This window comes from Ailuropoda melanoleuca, chromosome 2 (assembly GCF_002007445.2).
Source record: "Ailuropoda melanoleuca isolate Jingjing chromosome 2, ASM200744v2, whole genome shotgun sequence".
NCBI lineage: Eukaryota > Metazoa > Chordata > Mammalia > Carnivora > Ursidae > Ailuropoda > Ailuropoda melanoleuca.
The window spans coordinates 64,167,527-64,185,055 of NC_048219.1; the positions used below are offsets into that span (position 1 = coordinate 64,167,527).

Genomic DNA, 17,529 nt, shown 5'->3' on the forward strand with positions numbered 1-17,529 from the left:
GTTCTTTTGTATTTGATTAAATATGTTTTGAGATACCCAAAATGATATATGAATTCCTCCAGTATTTTCAGGAAGTGAGCTGGTTTTAGGAATAAAGTTTTATTATCCTTTCCTTTGCCTTTTTACCAAGATTACCTTTATCATTATCTAAGGAGTATTTTTAATGATTAAAAAATAAGATAATGCTGTGTTCTCCATCTTTAATCATCTTTTATAGAACTAGAAATATCATCACCTTTGTCTCTTTCTCTTCCATACTTCATCCTTTCAGCCACTGGTATTGGGTCATTTTTCATTCCAAACATTCTTAACATGGATATTGTAGTGTTTGTTAGTCTCACTTCAAAGAAGCTCCCCTTTTTTATCTTCTCTGCCCAATTAATTTTCTTGAAATATAATGTTTTCCATTGTTCAAATTTTAAAAACCATTAGACTAGACTTGTAATCTATTAATAGCAACAAAAAGATTAGATATTCCCAAAGCACTGTAATCCCCAAAGAGAACACACATTTCCCCATCACACTAGACTTGCTCTCTTTCCTCCTCATTTCTTCATCATGGCTTATGGATTCCACCCTTATCAACCTCTAAAACATAATTTAATAACATTTTTCCCCCTACTAAGGTAGAGATAATATGTGTCCCTTGAAGAAAAATTAGAAAATATGGATAGATTTTTTTTTTCTTCTTGGTGCCTCTTAGCCCCTCACTTAGAACTTCTGTCAGTAATGTGATGTCTACACATATTTTAATAAAAATGAGATCTCATTGAGACTTTTAAATCTGCTCCTTTCCTTATTTTTAAATGTTTTTTCCTTGATTTTCTCTTAGTCTCCCTTTCCATTCCTACTGTTCTCACTATAGTTTTCTTACCTGGATTATCATAATCCCTTAATTGGTCCTTTTGACTCTTCTCCTTTTTTCTTAATAGTCTTTTTTCTAAAACCCTAATAAAAGCATTTGTCTTCTTTTTTCTTGTAGGGTAAATCACAACCTGACTTTGACCTTTCTTTCACTATCATCTGCTTAGAAGAGTCCTTGCTATTTTGTAGTCAGGCTCTGTGTTCTTATGCTTTCATGACCTCGTGTCTGTGACATCCTGCCCCTTACCCCAACAAAAACAGACACTTACAAAAAATAGCTTGTTGCTTGTTATTTTCTTGGTGAAGTTTTCTCTTTCTACAACCCACCTGATTGAAGAATTCTTATTTAAAATACAAGGTTCTCTGGAAGGATTTGTAAATTCCCCTGTTAATCAGTTAACAGTTCAGTGCTCATTTGACTTTTTAGCAGGGGTTTGCTGAGTGTAAAATGAATGTGAGACGTTGGATAGATCTCTGGGAGTTAGTAAGGGAGATACTAGGGCCTAACTTGGCCAACCTCCCAGCTTTCTCTAGGCCTAGCCATCCTGCAGAGTCATTTTACACACGATCTTTGAGAATTATAAAAATCCAAGTTTAACTCCAGTTCATTGGGGGTTTCACTTAGAAATAAACTCTCATAGAAATCACAGAAGATTGGAAGTAGGGATAGAGATAGAGAGACAGGGATAGAGAGACTAACTGATTTAGGAAATAGAGAAATGATAATACTGCATATGGATATATGGAAGTTCATATATATCATGAGCTGAGAGACTGCCAAAATCAGTGCAAATCTTTGGTTTCTGAGATTCCACAGACCTATTAATCATGGAAATAATAGTGATTCTAAGGACATCCTTTGTAGAAAGGCATTTCAGGATTGTCAGTAATCAAAGTTTGCCAGATTTTGCTAAAGTGAGACAAGTAAAGTTGGTACTTATTTCAAGGATAAATTAAGCCGAGAACAGAAAATGAAGGAAAAAAGAAACAATCTTGTCTAGTGTTACCTTTATATGTCAAATGATTAATTTAGGATTGACACTGTATTTAAGATCTGAATTAAAAGTTAACATTGCAGTTAAAGTGACATCTATAAATAGTATTTATTACAATTAAGAGGTTCTTCTGTTGCCAATTGAATACTTAACTTTCAGAGGGTGGCTAGGGTAGGAAGATGGGATCTTTGCTTTCTGGCAGACTTTGGGGTAGCAGCTGTCACTGCTCAGTTACACAAGCTTTCTTTGACATTGTCTTTTCTTGTGGCTTCATTATTCTGTGTTTATGACTCCCTGGTTCGTCTGTACCTAAAGCGCTGTATTTCTAGTACCTTCACCTTTCTTAAAAGCAGTATTTGTTTTGCAAAAATTACGTAAGTAATAGTTGTGGTTGTCACTCAGGACCATTAACTTTGACTTTAAATATATTATCCAACAAATGTCTCTGCTGCCACATGCCCTCTTCCCTGACTTTAGCTTCTATGTTACTGTCATTATTCTTCCAATTTAGAAGATTTATGTATAGTCAGCTTTGAATGTGTTTGTGTATTAGAGGTTGGAGGATAGGTTCTCATCTCAGAGAGAGAATGGACTCCTGACTCAGCCTCTCGTCTTTTCCCCTCAGTAATCCATCTTCCACAGCATTGCTTAAGTAATGTTCTCAAAATGACACTTTTTAACATTTTGTTCTACCTAGAGGCTGGCAGTAGTTTAAACTACTAAACTCTGCTGGATATGCAATATAGGTATTCATATGATTTCAGTTTATTTCCTATTTCTCATTAAATCCTTTATCTTTTTTCACTCATAATCTTCATTCTCTCCTTTGTTTTACTTGGTCTGTTTAATGTATTTCTAACATCATAACCCTCCTTTGCCACCCAGGCCTTCCTGTTCTGTCAGTTGTCACATGAAGTGATGCAAATATACTTATTTACTATGCTGTTTTCTTATTTTTTATATGTTAACCTTGCCTTAATCACTAAATTGAGGGCAATGGAAGTATTAGAGATTTTTCCAACAAATTGAACCAAATTTATTCCATTAGGCACAATTTTAGCCTTCAGTATTTGCTCAGTTGTACATTAATAGTTACTGTCATTTTTCTTTATTAGACTTCTATATTAAAAATATAAGACAATCACAGTACACTGTGATTCAGGTAATCTAAGTTATACTGCTGTATGTAAGCAAGTCATTTGACCTGCCTGGGATTCACTTTTGAATTCTGGATGTGAAAGTTAGATTAGATGATGTATAAGGCTTTTTTCATTTATATTATATTTTTAAATTCTTTTAAAATTATATTTAAAAATTGCCTATAGGTAAAATGTCAGCCACTGTATTAAAGCTAGAATAAAGATTTGAATTTAGAAATAAAAAATCTTTACCAAGGTAATGTTTCTTTTAACTTTTAAAAATGCATTTATTTAATTTACTATACCTGGTTTATTTTAGACAGGTTATTTGGTACTTATTGCTGTTATGCTGGTGTCTCGAACATATTGTGATGTTTGGATGATTCAAAATGGGACACTCATTGAAAGGTACTTTTCTATTCACCTTCCTCCTATATGTACAAAATACTAATTTGTCTCATATTTAACATTATCTTAAACAAGAAATAGATTCTCAATTAGGTATAAATACTTAAGTCAAATTACGTATTTGTTCATTGACTTAACAGATGTTTAGTGAGTGTCTCCCATGTGCCAGGCACCGTGCTACTCTGTGATAGGGATCTACTGGTGAATAGGAGAGACTCTGTACCAAGCCCTGCAGAGCTGACAGTTTATAGAGAGTTAGGGACAAGGAAACAAATGAAAATGCAGTATAATAAATGCTATAGCGGGGGTTAAAAAAGTCACCAAGTTGGATGTCTAAAATTAATGAGATAATTTGGGGAAAATATCAAAGCATTTCAGAGAATCATATTAAGAATGTTTATTAGAAGGAAAAAAACAATTTGTGGACATTTCCTTCAATTTCTGAAGTTAGTGCTTTATATGTTTTTTTCATATAGTCTTTGTACATACTATATTATCACTATAATTGATAATTTTCAATTAAAAAACTTCTAGTAACAGTTGGTATATTAACATTTATCTGTTAAAGATTTTATTCCTCATGATACCAATTTGAATGTCAGAGTAAAACATTTTTCTTGGAATTCTGTTTCTTGGCATGCAGTGTTTTATCAGAAAATTTCTTTTTTTTTTTAATGATTTTTTATTATATCATGTTAGTCACCATACAGTACATCCCGGATTCCGATGTAAATTTCAATGCTTCATTAGTTGCGTATAACACCCAAGTGCACCATGCAATACGTGCCCTCCTTACTACCCATCACGGGTCTATCCAATCCCCCACCCCCCTCCCCTCTGAGGCCCTCAGTTTGTTTCTCATAGTCCATAGTCTCTCGTGTCATTCCCCCTTCTGATTACCCCCCCTTCTTTATCCCTTTCTTTCTTCCCCTACCGACCATCCTAGTTCTTATGTTCCATAGATGAGAGAAATCATATGATAATTGTCTTTCTCTGCTTGACTTACTTCATTTAGCATTATCTCCTCCAGTGCCGTCCATGTTGCAGCAAATGTTGAGAATTCATTCTTTCTGATAGCTGAGTAATATTCCATTGTATATATGGACCACAGCTTATCAGAAAATTTCTTAAAATGCTTAATAACTTTTTGAATGACAGTACTTGAAAACTTTTTTTATTGCTCCCGTATTTTGAATTAGGGTGTTTTTTTTCCCCCCCTCATACTCTTGATTTGCTTCTCAGGATTTGTAGGATGAGGAAGAACGCTTTATGCACATGTTTTCTGACTCATCTCTCTAGAAGAATAGAGAAAGTTATTTGCATAGGATTAAAACCCTAACTACATGCCTCAGAACATGTGTAATTGTGTAGGCTCTTGTATTCAACACAGGTCTCCCTGAAACCTGTGGTCAGTGCCCTGCCTCTTTCTTCTAACCAAAGTAATACATGAACACAGCTTAATATCAAATAGTGTTGCTGGACTTAAAACACATCAGTTCTGTGCCCCATTCTTCCACTTGTAACTGCCATTCCCAGAGCCAGTTGTTTTCTTTTTTTTTTACTGTTCATCTCTACCTCTGCATTTCAGTGTAACTTGTGTTACTGTCCTAGTTTTTTCAGCTTTAGAGAGTATACATTTATTTCCTACCTTGAAAGATGAGAATTAGCTCTTTAACACTCCTACCCATGCCCACGCTCATCCTCTTGTGTTATTTTATTGCATTTTTTGTTAAGTCAGAATTTATTGCTGACATGATTTTGCCTGTTCACCACTGAGCCACATGTTGTACTTTGGTAGTTTCTTTGATATACAACTTTTTGTTTTTCCTGGCATTTAAATATTACAAGTTTTTGTCTGTGTATCTTAGTTCTTTTCCTACTTCTTACTAATTCAGCTCAAGCTTATTGACAACACTGTAAAATCTTCTCAGTATTGTAATATGGTCATACACACCAGGTAATCTTTTGATTTTTGTCTATTACCACCCTACCCTATACCTCTTGTTAGTTTCTTGTCTTCCTGCCCTAATCTGTATTGATTGCACTTTAAATCCACTAAAGAGCAGTTCAGTTTGAATTTGCTTTAATTATGATCTTGGGAATTTCTTTTATCTTTCTCTTTTGCGTTAAATAACCTGTTTTCTGAATCCTTTGTCTTCCTTTTCCTTAGTTCACTTTCTCATTATGGCACGTACAGTGTTTTTCTGAGAACGGGCACAATGGAAGTAAATTTTCGAGACCTGAACTCTTGATTGATAGTTTAGCTATATTTATAGATTCCAACCTGGAAATCATTTTTTGTTAGAATTTTGAAAGCATCACCTGTTGTCCTCTGTAGCGCTCAGCAGTTCTCAGCCTTGGTTGCAGAATGATTAGAATCATCTGGGGAATTTTGAGAACGATTAATACCTGTGCCCACCCCTAGAGATTCTGATTCAATTAGTCATTAGTTTTTGAAACATCCCAAGTGATTCTAATGTGGAGCTATGGTTAAACACTTCTGGTCTAGCTGCCATATTGGGTGTGGAGGCCCATTCCTGTGCCGCTTGCTCTTCCTTAGCAATGGATCTGTATTTACCCTGCTGTGGAAGCTTTTATGATTCTTTTTTTTTTTTTTTTTTTTTTTTTTTTATTGTGGATGTATTGGTGGTGTTTAGGAATTTTCCTGAATGTCGCTGTGAATTTTCCCCACTATGCTGTGCACTAGGTGGGCTCTTTTCAACTGAGAAACTCATTCTGCATTCTGGGAAATTTTCTTGTGCTTTTAAAAAATTCTTCCACTCCATTTTTTTCTGTATTTTTCCTGGAATCCTTATTACTTGAGTGTTGGAACCCTAGGCTGATCATCTGATTATCTTATGATTTCTCTACTGTTCCATCTCTGACATTTTATCTTCTAGGAAATTTCTTTTTACTTTATCATCCAGTGAATTTGTATTTGTCATCATTTTATTTCCAAGAGTTCTCTTTTTGTGTGGATGCTCATTTTTAGAGCAATCATTCTTGCAAGTGTGTGACTTATTTTTTTTTTCTTTAGCTTCCTGCATTGTTTCTGTTTTTCCTTGGTCCTTTGTTGTTCTCATTTTTGTTGTTCATGTTAGAGGCTTTCCTCAAGTCTGTCACTCTTGCCTGTCTATTCATCTTTAAAAGTGAAGGGCTAAAAATCTCGTTAGAAGCCAGGTCGAGGGCTTATTGATTATCTGGTCTCCCTGAATGGTGTTCAGAAAGAGAGTCTGGTCATTTTTGTGTGTGTGCCCTAGTGAGGAATCCTCTAACAAAGTCTAAGAAGTTTGTCATAAACATAATTGAGGTGTTTGTTTGTTGCTGCTAGCGTATCAGCTTTGAAAGATCAGATTTATTTACTAAGTTCTGCTTATATATAGAGCTGCGCGCGTAAGTAATTTGAGTCCTTTGTATAATGTAGAGAAGACATGTATGCCCTGTCACATGATTATAGAGTTTTATATTTTTTCTTTGATGACGTTATTATCTAAGTGCCATATCTGTTAATAAAAATACAGGCTCCCCAACTATAGCATTGTTAATAGCAAAATACGCAGGTTATATCCACAATAAGCATCATATTAGGTATCTGTAGAAAGTCACATATTACATATAAAGAACCTTGCATAACCTTTTTATAGTATAGAACAGTAGTTTTTTATTTTTTAAAGTTTTTTTCCTTTTATTTACATTTTGTGATTTCATGTTTTTGTAATCCAAAAGAATATTTGTTCTTCTAAACTAGGGATTTCCAACCTTAATTGAATAGATGCTGATTTTAATGTTCTCACCATCTTAATGCCCTGGAGAAAATGCATTGCAAGAGTAGGTGGTACATTAACTGGTGATGATGGACAAGAGGAGGGTTATTATCTAGCATGAGCCAGCTTGTAATTCTACTAGATAGCTTAATCAATTTGTTGGGTACTCAGTTTTAAAATTTAGATATGAGATAAAGAAAAAAATGAAAAAAAACCCTCAAAAAACTAAAAGATTCTAAAAAACATTATTTTGATACTATTTAAACTCAACAGAAGTTGCAGAAACACTACAAAGAACTTCCATATACTCTTTAAAAAAATTTTTTTTTAAAGATTTTATTTATTTATTTGAGAGAGACAGCGCAAGCATGAGTGGTGGAGAGGGGAAGAGAGACAAGCAGACTCCCGCTGAGCAGGGAGCCCAGTGCAGGGCTCTACCCCAGGACCCTGGGATCATGACCTGAGCCAAAGGCAGACAGACACTTAAACTGAGCCACCGAGGAACCCCACTTCCATATACTCTTAACCCGTATTCATCAATTTTGAAACAGTCATTTTAAAGTAAATTGTTAACTTTCTTCTTGATAAATATTTTTGAGCTTCTGTATATGAGATCTTTGATATTTGGTTAAATTTAACTTTTTTAAACATTGTGAATTCGTAATTTGGAACAGTGTTATTTGAAAAATAACACATTGCTCTAACCTGCTACTAAAGCTACATTATAAATTGATTTTTCTGGGGCGCCTTGGGTGGCTTAGACGTAAAACATCTGCCTTCAGCTCAGGGCGTGATCCCAGAGTCCTGGGATCAAGCCCCACATCAGGCTCCTCTGCTGGGAGCCTGCTTCTTCCTCTCCCACTCCCCCTGCCTGTGTTCCCTCTCTCGCTGGCTGTCTCTCTCTCTGTGAAATAAATAAATAAAATCTTAAAAAATTATTTTTCTGTTTTTTCCTTTTTGCTTCTTACAAAGATGTTTAGATTCATCTGTTCCTGCTAAAAAAAAAAAAAAGTCTGAAAGCGACTCGTTTTGGTCCTTAATGTACATTTTAATATCCTTTACATCTTTTAGGCTTATTTGTTAGCAGTGGCTAAAGACTTTGGAGTATGGGTAAATTTTAATAGGACAGACTCCTTCTTTAAGGTAGAAACTGGAAATTCCATGATACAGAGGAGAATCCTTCATACCTTGTTGCTGCTATAATGTAATTATAAAGATATGTTTTATTTTCACCCATTTGACTAAGGCATTGTAAAATCATTTAAATATCACCAAATTATCTTTTATAAAGATCCTTACATGTTTTAGAAGTAATATGATATAAACTGTAAAATTACTCTTTACTATTATTATTATTATTTTTTTTTGCAGTGGAATAATAAGCAGAAATAAAGCTTTATTCAAGAAACCATTTTTCAAGTTTATAGCTGCTACTCCAATGGTAACCATTGCTGAATGGCAGCATGTGCTTTACCAAGTTCTGTAATCCTGTGTGGTTCACAGCTTCGGCAGTACTAAAGCACTTTGGTTTTATGTGAAGTTTGGTTCAAAGAATTTTAATCTAAACCTCTAAACTTTTTGTACTGTCTTCATTGCTCTTGTTTTCAGTATTCTTATTTCTAGAAACAACATTTTTATGTGGTTCTATTTTAGCTTTTTTCTAGTTCAACTTAAATTTAAAAAAATTGTTTAGCACCTCTAATCAAAAATGGACTATTAATTTTTCTGTCATTCTATAAAGTAGCATTTCCCAAAGTATGTTCTTGGAATGCCAGCTGTGACAGAGGAAATGATACATGCTGCAGAACCCTTTCAGAGAGTTTTAATGCGCAAGTTTCATGTTACATTAAGAGTTCGAGAAGGTCATTGATAAAGACATTTGTTAGCTTTGTTTAACCCAGGTTTCCGCAAATTTATTTGACCATGCACCTTTTTTGCTCTCAAAGAGCAGTTAACGTTACTTGGCGTTATTTACCTACTCCCTCATAAAAATCAGATTATTTCTGAATCATATACTGTATCATTTTTTTGTATGTGGAGCTAGGTTTCAATCATTTAGTGCAGTGTTTTTCCAAATATATTTTACTTACATTTGGGAATGTTAATAAACATTGTTTGAAAAAAGAGTATGTGAACAAATAAGTTATATCTTTTTATTAGATCATAGATATATGGTGCTCAGAGATCCTTTACTTATATGATATAATGGTTTTCAAAAAGTAGTAGAATTCTTACTTTAAATAAGTTCTTTTTTTTTTTTTTCAAAATTTTATTTATTTATTTGTCAGAGAGGGAGAGAGGGAGCACAAGCAGGGGGAGCAGCAGGCAGAGGTAGAGGGAGAAGTAGGCTCCCCTCTGAGCAGGGAGCTCAGTGCAGGATTTGATCCCAGGACCCCGGGATCATGACCTGAGCTGAGGGCAGCCGCTTAACCGACTGAGCCACCCAGGCGTCCTTTAAAGAAGTTCTTAATGGATATTTTTAAAACAGAGAATGCATAAAATAAATTAAAAATGTAAAAGAGGAGTTGGTCTAGTTGAAGTGTGTTAACAGATCTGAAGCCTCTAGAGAACCGTTCTGAGGCTCTGAGGAACCCCGCTAGTCTGCTAGAGAGGACTTAGGATTTAGTCCTGGTGTCAGCAGATAAGGCTCCACGGGTCAAACGCACTGCCGTCCGTTTGGGAAAATTGTATTAAGATGCAGCCAGTCTCATTCTTGGCTGTTTTTCCTCTGCAATAGCAGAACTGAATAATGGGAACTGAGACCTTCTGGCCCACAGAAGCTTAAAATATTTACCCTTGACCTTTTACAGTGAGAGTTGGCTGATCTCTCATTAGGCTATCTCTGCCCTTAGTTCACACAAATGAGAATCAGGATATTAAGATATTTCAAAACAAATACTAGTTTATATCATCCATCGTAACCCATTGCTGGCTCTAGAAAGTTGTTGGTTGTTTCACCATCTACACTCCTTTTGTGGCAGCATAAGCCTTTTTTTAAATTACCATTTTTACAAAGGGAAGATCCAAGGAAATCATTGTTAACTTAATTTTGCCATTTATAGAGTGATTTTCAAGAAGCCTCTTTAAAATGATCAAATTTCAAAAGTTGGAAACATGTTTCTACATGAAAATGTTTTTCAGCCTCTTTTTTTCTTATTGACTCTTTTGAGTCAATAAAAACTTCCAAGAGTAATTTTAGAGCTTTACAGGTTTTCTTGGTGTTAAATATTGCTTCTTTTGCAACTAATGCATTGCATGTGGTGGTTTGCAGTGGTATCATTGGTCGTAGCAGGAAAGATTTCAAGAGATACTTATTCAACTTCATCGCTGCCATGCCTCTCGTAAGTGTAATTCTTTAAAAATCTTTACATAGGGAAAAATTTGGATCTTACTAAAATCTTCTGAGATTTTTACTTCTTAAGTTTAAAGATTTACAGTACTAAGTTCTTATTTCAAGTTTAGTTTTATAACATAGAGCAGAATTTTTCAATGTAAACCTTTCTCCTAGATAGTAAAAAAGGAATTAGGTTGGGTTCTATTTCATTGTCTACATATGTGGGTGTGTCCCTATGTGTTGTTTTGGTCTAACCTTTAGGCCACGGTTTCTCTGATGTTTAGTAGCATCCTACTTGATGGCAGTAATGCCCCTCCCCCAGTTTTAACAACCCCAAATGTCTCCAGGACATTGGCAAATGTCCCGAGGAGGCTGGGGTGTGGGTAGGTGTGGTGGCAAAATCACCCTGATTGAGAACCATTGCTTTAGGCCATAAACTATCATAGTAACTTGAACCACTAATGTAGTTGAAGTGTAATTGGAATTTATTATCTGAATTTATGAAAGATAAAGGTCAGTGTTTGGTTTAAATCATAAGTGATATTCTTAGCTTGGTTCTTTATTTTACTGGCACTATAAGAATTTTAATATTATAAAAATGGGAGAAAAAAAACTTGATTGTCTAATCCAGCTAATTAGAAAATATGTCAGAGATTTAATAAAGCTTGAGGATACATGTACATGGCTTTTAGAACTTTAAAAAAATTTGAGATAAGCAGTGTAGATGTGAGTAAAAGATGAAGATTCAGTGGACAACCATTGTTTTCTTGAGGAAATGTTTATGTAAATGTGAGTTTGGAACTATGGAAGAATTAATTTTAATGAAATGTTGGGAAAGAGAAGATGACTCTAGAAATAATCTGGAAATGGTACTAGTTGGTATGAAATTTATAGTATTTTTTTAACAAATGCAAATAGGATTCATTGTCTAGGGTTGTAGTGCTTGTAGTAGGAAATAGAAGATAGAAACATAAATGTCAGCACTTCTTTACTTTGGATCCAAAGGGGACAGATTTGGCTTTTGTTTGTTTGCCAAAGAAGTATCAAGATGCTTCTCATAATTAATGATATTAACATATTCCAAATTGAGTTTCAAGTAGAGTTTTAATATATCAGGATAATATAGCCAATTGCATTTGGTTTAGCATGTTCTCTTTGTATCTTTGTACACTCTGAGAAAAACAGAACCAAATTGTATCAGTGTGGACTATCAGTTATAAAAACCGTGGGGTTTGGGGACAGAGCCAATGCTAGAGAAATAAACGATAATTTTGTAAGTAGAAATGTAGTAAACCCAGTAATATGTGGTTTGTTTGTTTCAGATCTCTGTAGTTAATAACTTCTTGAAGTTTGGGTTAAATGAGCTCAAACTGTGCTTCCGAGTAAGACTGACTAAATTCCTCTATGAGGAGTATCTCCAGTAAGTGATAACCTATTTTTATATTAAAAATACTTAAATTGAATAGAAATGCTTATGATATTGAGATGGAGAAGTTTTTCTTTTGTATTGGCTATGTTTTTCAAGGAAGTTCTCTTAGACCCAGAAGGATGTAGGCAAAAGCCTCAGCNTAACATAGAGCAGAATTTTTCAATGTAAACCTTTCTCCTAGATAGTAAAAAAGGAATTAGGTTGGGTTCTATTTCATTGTCTACATATGTGGGTGTGTCCCTATGTGTTGTTTTGGTCTAACCTTTAGGCCACGGTTTCTCTGATGTTTAGTAGCATCCTACTTGATGGCAGTAATGCCCCTCCCCCAGTTTTAACAACCCCAAATGTCTCCAGGACATTGGCAAATGTCCCGAGGAGGCTGGGGTGTGGGTAGGTGTGGAATGTGAATTGTTTGATGTTTAACATCATTAGTTTGAATGTTGTTTTCTTACACCTGTTTTTAGAGCTTTCACTTATTATAAAATGGGAAATCTGGACAACAGAATAGCCAACCCAGACCAGCTGCTTACACAAGATGTAGAAAAGTTTTGTAACAGTGTCGTTGACCTGTATTCAAATCTTAGTAAGGTAAGTTTCTTTCTTTTCTTCTTCAAAATTACTTGTTAATTTGTTGAGTTTCGACTCTTAGCAAATTTATGTAGAATTGATGTGATAGACATAACAGCATACCAAGTGCTCTTAAAAGAAAATAGGAGTTGGGGCCCCTGGGTGGTGCAGTCCTTACGTGTCTGCCTTCGGCTCAGGGCGTGATCCCAGCATTCTGGGATCGAGTCCCACATCAGGCTCCTCCGCTAGGAGCCTGCTTCTTCCTCTCCCACTCCCCCTGCTTGTGTTCCCTCTCTCGCTGGCTGTCTCTCTCTGTCAAATAAATAAATTCTTTAAAAAAAAAAATGAGAGTTGTTACAATAGTTTTGCTACAGTTATTTAATTTTCTCTTTATTTTTGTGAGGTGCTTTGGCCAAGAATGAAGAATTTAGTGTCTTATAAAGATTTTGTATAAAGTTTGCAGGCTGATTTCAGTAAAACAACAGAAATTTGAATTTTTGTCACATGACCTGTGGACCTGTGGCAATTGCTAGAAATTGACTGTCAGTTTACGTTTCCAGTTCCAAATCCATAATACTAGGCTGGGACTTGTCCTGCCCATTTCTGTGTTTCAGTATCTCTAATTCTAATAGATCATTTGAGTAATGGCCAAAAAACTTCCCAAGATACTGGTTGATTTCAGTTTTGTAATTACTGTTTTCCCCCCACCCCAGAATATTGCCAGAGCTCTTGAGACTGAGGATAGGCCTTAACCAGGTTATTTCCTGCCAGTTTCCTCAGTTCTTATTTGTCTTACTACTTATCTCACCACCCTTTACAGCTTTGGCTGTAGTTTTCTCATTAGGTCGTCTTCTTTGCCGTTACTATACAAGGGGTTGGGTCACATTGTAAGAATAGGAATGCTCATGCTTCAACCATGTGGATGGTGGGAGGACAGGCAGTTCTTAGAAAAGTGCTTTGTATCCATAAGAGCTTCCCCATTATGATAGCCCCAACACTAGGATGCCTTTTTTTTTATTTTTTTAAAGATTTTATTTATTTATTTGACAGAGAGACAGCCAGTGAGAGAGGGAACACAAGCAGGGGGAGTGGGAGAGGAAGAAGCAGGCTCCCAGCGGAGGAGCCTGATGTGGGGCTCGATCCCATAATGCCGGGATCACGCCCTGAGCCGAAGGCAGACGCTTAAGGACTGCGCTACCCAGGCTGCCCGGGATGCCTTTTTTTTCTTAATGCAAACTTTTTATTCAGCTTTCCAGAAGCCTTCGCTAACTGTTTCCATACTCTGGGCACTTTGACAGTTATAAATTATTGATTAATTCAGCTTTCTTTTCTGCTCCCATTACCACGTTTTGAAGTTTGTTTTGTGTGTGTGTGGGGGGGATATATATACAAATTTTGTGTAATTCTGTAGACACTGTTATGTATTCTTTAGGTCTTGGAACTTGAGCAACTCTACAGCTCAGGTCTTGTCACATTGGCAATAGAGAAAAATATAAAAGAATTGTAGTGGGCTCTGCAGTACAGTATATTTACTGTTTTAAACATCTCATTGAATAGTGACTTAAATTATGACTCATTTTTGTCAAGTTTTAAATGTACTTACATTTTACAAGTATGTCTGGCTTCTTGATAATTTATAAGGCAAAAAAGAACAGGTTAATCGTAGTAGAAGCCAACAGAAAGGGTTGGCTGTGCATTTAAAGTGAATATAATAGGGGTTTTTCGAAAAAACACTTTAAAATATGTAAAAGCTTTTGTTATGTCATTTGAGTTGTCTGTGTGTGTAAGGAGCAGTATATTAATATCTTGTTTTATTTCTAGAAGCTTGAGTGTTATATCTGAAAATTATAGGCTCATTCAGTTATTTAAACATATGGATGTTGTGATAAAGTAATAGAATTAAGCAATATTACGCTCAGGAAGAGCCCTTTGTTTCATAGGTGTAGATATATAGAAACCAGAAAAGCTGTACTAGATTTGAGGTTACGTCTGAGATCCTTTTATTTGGTGTCTTTACACTACATTGAGAAATTACTAAGTTACTAATGCTTAATTATCACAGTAGAACTACCTTACTTGATGGAAAATGATAAATGTTTTTCCCACTTGATGGTCAGTAGACATTGGTCATGCTGTCTCTATTTTAAGATTCTTGAGAATAAGAACTGTTTCCTTTATGTATTTGTTGAGCTATATACTGTTTATAGTACATTATATATAATGGGAACTCTGCATGTTGACAATTATGTGTTAAATGTTGAATAGCATCTTGTTTTATTAGCTATCAATCTATACAATCTACTTTTTAATTCTTATTCTTATTCTCTTCTAATATTTACAGCCATTTTTAGACATAGTTTTGTATATCTTCAAGTTAACAAGTGCAATAGGAGCTCAGGTGAGTTTAATCTATCTTTTAAATTGCTGTAATATTATGTTGTAAATAGCTGAATTGTTCGTAGGAATTTTTATGTATCTCAGAGAATGTGTTTTTATAAAGTCTAGTTATAAAATAATACTTAAAAGACTTAAAAAATACTTAAAGACTTAAAAAATACTCTAATTTGGTGTTTGAATTTTCCTTAAGTCAGATACTTGGAAAATTTTTGTGGCATTAATAACCAGAACTGCTTAAACATTGACATCCATGTGTTTACTGTTGTAATGTCTAAAAAGAGATTTGGAGGAAGCCATTTTAATATGAAACTTGAATGTTAAAATATAGGAAGTACCTTTAGATATAATGATTTTATATATAATATGTAACTTCATAATTATATAAATGGTTGACTATCTCATGAGCCTTATTACCCTGTCTTTCTAATATTTGTGTTGGTAAGAATGACCTTTAAATTTTCCCTGAGTATTCTCATTGAAATATAACTTTAGTCATGTAATATGTGGTGCTACTCTTATGTATGTATTACACAACCATGTAATAGTGTGCCAGTACTATGTATATATACACATATGTATGCATACACATCTTGTAGCTGATTAATATATAATTTATATGGTAGTTTTTGCTACTTTCCAGAACACTGGGGAAAGTAGTTTTTTATTTGAATTTTCTTGTCTGCTGTGCTAACCTTCTGCTACCCTGTGATCTAGGTTTAATCATTCTTCTAGCTTGTTTTTCCTATAAACAAGGGAATAGGCCTAATCCCTCTTGTCTTTGTGCTGTGATATTTTTATGGTACTTATTACATTTTAAAATACCTAAATATCTCTATTATCTGTTTCTGCATTTCTCAAAGGTAGAAACTATGTTTTAGTTCTCTCCTTTGCCCATTCTTGCATTGACTGTTGAAATGCATTGAATCAATCACATTTAATTGAAAAATATTGAATACAAATTATAGTCCAGACATGTTGTGCTAGGTAGTGGGATAAAAAGATGAGTAAGACACAGTTCCAGCTGAAGAAGGTTTACAATCTAGTGAAAAAATAGATATTCAGACAATTCTAATGTAGAATGATAAGTCCAATGACAGAGGTTTGAATAAAATATTTAGTGTCTGGAAGAATTGGAGGTGATATTTGAGTTGCTCTGAGGAGGATGAGTAGGTGTCTGTTAGATATGTCAGGCTTGCCAGGCATAAGACCAACCTCATTGAATGGCATGTTCAGGAAATAGTTTTTTCAGTATGGCAGAACATAAGATACAGATGGGAATGAGGAAAGTGCCTGTGATGAGCTTGGAGAGGTAAGCTTAAAGCTTCTCTCTTGGGTTGGCCAGTGGGTGATGAGGTTACTCACCAAGTTAGAAGGTCTGGCAGCTGCAAGCAAGATGTAGGAGAAGGGAAAGGCAGGTAAAGCTTGTTTGGGGGACTTTAGCTTGAGGCCCTACAGAGTAGTGAGGTAAGGGTATATGTTACTTAAATACTATTTTGGATTCTTAAGAGTGATGGGAGTAGAAATAAAAATTTGGGAGGAAAAAGCTAAGGAGGAAACCTAGAGAATATTAACATTCCAAGAGAAGGCAAAAAAAAAAAAGAGGTCTGAGAGTGTCTGGAATCTTAAGGGAATTATCAGGTAGAGTTCCATCAAGAGTTTTAGATGCCATAGGAAGAGTGAGGACAGCAATTAGGAGTTTTTAGGTCAGCAAATTGATACAGTGTTGGAAGAACAGAATAGATGAGTAGTTAAAAGTGTGAAGGCCCAATTTGTATTTTCCCAAAAAAGAAATAATTAAAGGGGAAAAATTATCCAAGAGAGCAATGTCTCTCAAAGTCACTGGAGCTATTTATAGCATGTTGCATCCAGTGAATGTATTATGTTGCATCCAGTGAATGTGCATCCAGTGAATGTATTATGATATCCTTGAACTTGGTATATTCTTTTCCAATAATAATAGGGTCCAACAAGTATGATGGCCTACTTGATTGTTTCTGGGCTACTCCTAACTCGACTTAGAAGACCCATTGGTAAGATGACAATAACTGAGCAAAAGTATGAGGGAGAGTATAGGTTCGTTAATTCCCGGCTCATCACAAACAGGTAAGAAGAAATGTATTAAATTTAGCTATACTAAAAATTTGTTTTCATGAATATTGATGTCATAAAGTTAATTCCAAAAAGTCTGGATAACTGTTACCAAAATTGTGTGTGTGTGTGTGTATTTACCTCTTCTGAATAACCCATTATGAAAAATATGAGTTTTATAAAGTAGCAGTCTTCAACGTTTCTCTTTTTCTTTTCTTCTTTTTTTCTTTTTTTTCTTTTAATTTTTTTTATTATGTTAGTCACCATAGAGTACATCCCCGGTTTCCGTTGTAAACTTCGATGATTCATTAGTTGCGTATAACACCCAGTGCACCATGCAATACGTGCCCTCCTTACTACCCATCACCAGTCTATCCCATTCCCCCACCCCTCTCCCCCTGAGGCCCTCAGTTTGTTTTTCAGATTCCATAGTCTCTCATGCTTCATTCCCCCTTCTGATTACCCCCACTTTTTTTATCCCTTTCTTCCCCTACCGATCTTCCTGTTCTTATGTTCCATAGATGAGAGAAATCATATGATAATT

General features: G+C 35.0%; 1 protein-coding gene across 6 annotated transcripts in view; it reads left to right on the forward strand.

The window, feature by feature from the left end:
- The window catches only part of ABCD3 (ATP binding cassette subfamily D member 3), a 117,719-nt gene that overhangs the window by 29,599 nt on the left and 70,591 nt on the right, over nucleotides 1–17,529 (forward strand). For 5 of the 6 annotated variants that reach the window (XR_004623315.1, XM_034653939.1, XM_019798264.2 and 2 more), the window contains exons 4-9: nucleotides 3,318–3,406; nucleotides 10,442–10,511; nucleotides 11,827–11,924; nucleotides 12,398–12,521; nucleotides 14,842–14,898; nucleotides 16,858–17,000. Coding sequence is in view for 5 of the 6 variants with exons in the window: in XM_034653939.1 (XP_034509830.1) it covers nucleotides 3,318–3,406; nucleotides 10,442–10,511; nucleotides 11,827–11,924; nucleotides 12,398–12,521; nucleotides 14,842–14,898; nucleotides 16,858–17,000 (581 nt within the window). In the remaining variant the exon portion in view is untranslated. The remainder of the gene's footprint in view (nucleotides 1–3,317; nucleotides 3,407–10,441; nucleotides 10,512–11,826; nucleotides 11,925–12,397; nucleotides 12,522–14,841; nucleotides 14,899–16,857; nucleotides 17,001–17,529) is intronic. The other variant, XM_034653941.1, reaches the window with a different exon arrangement.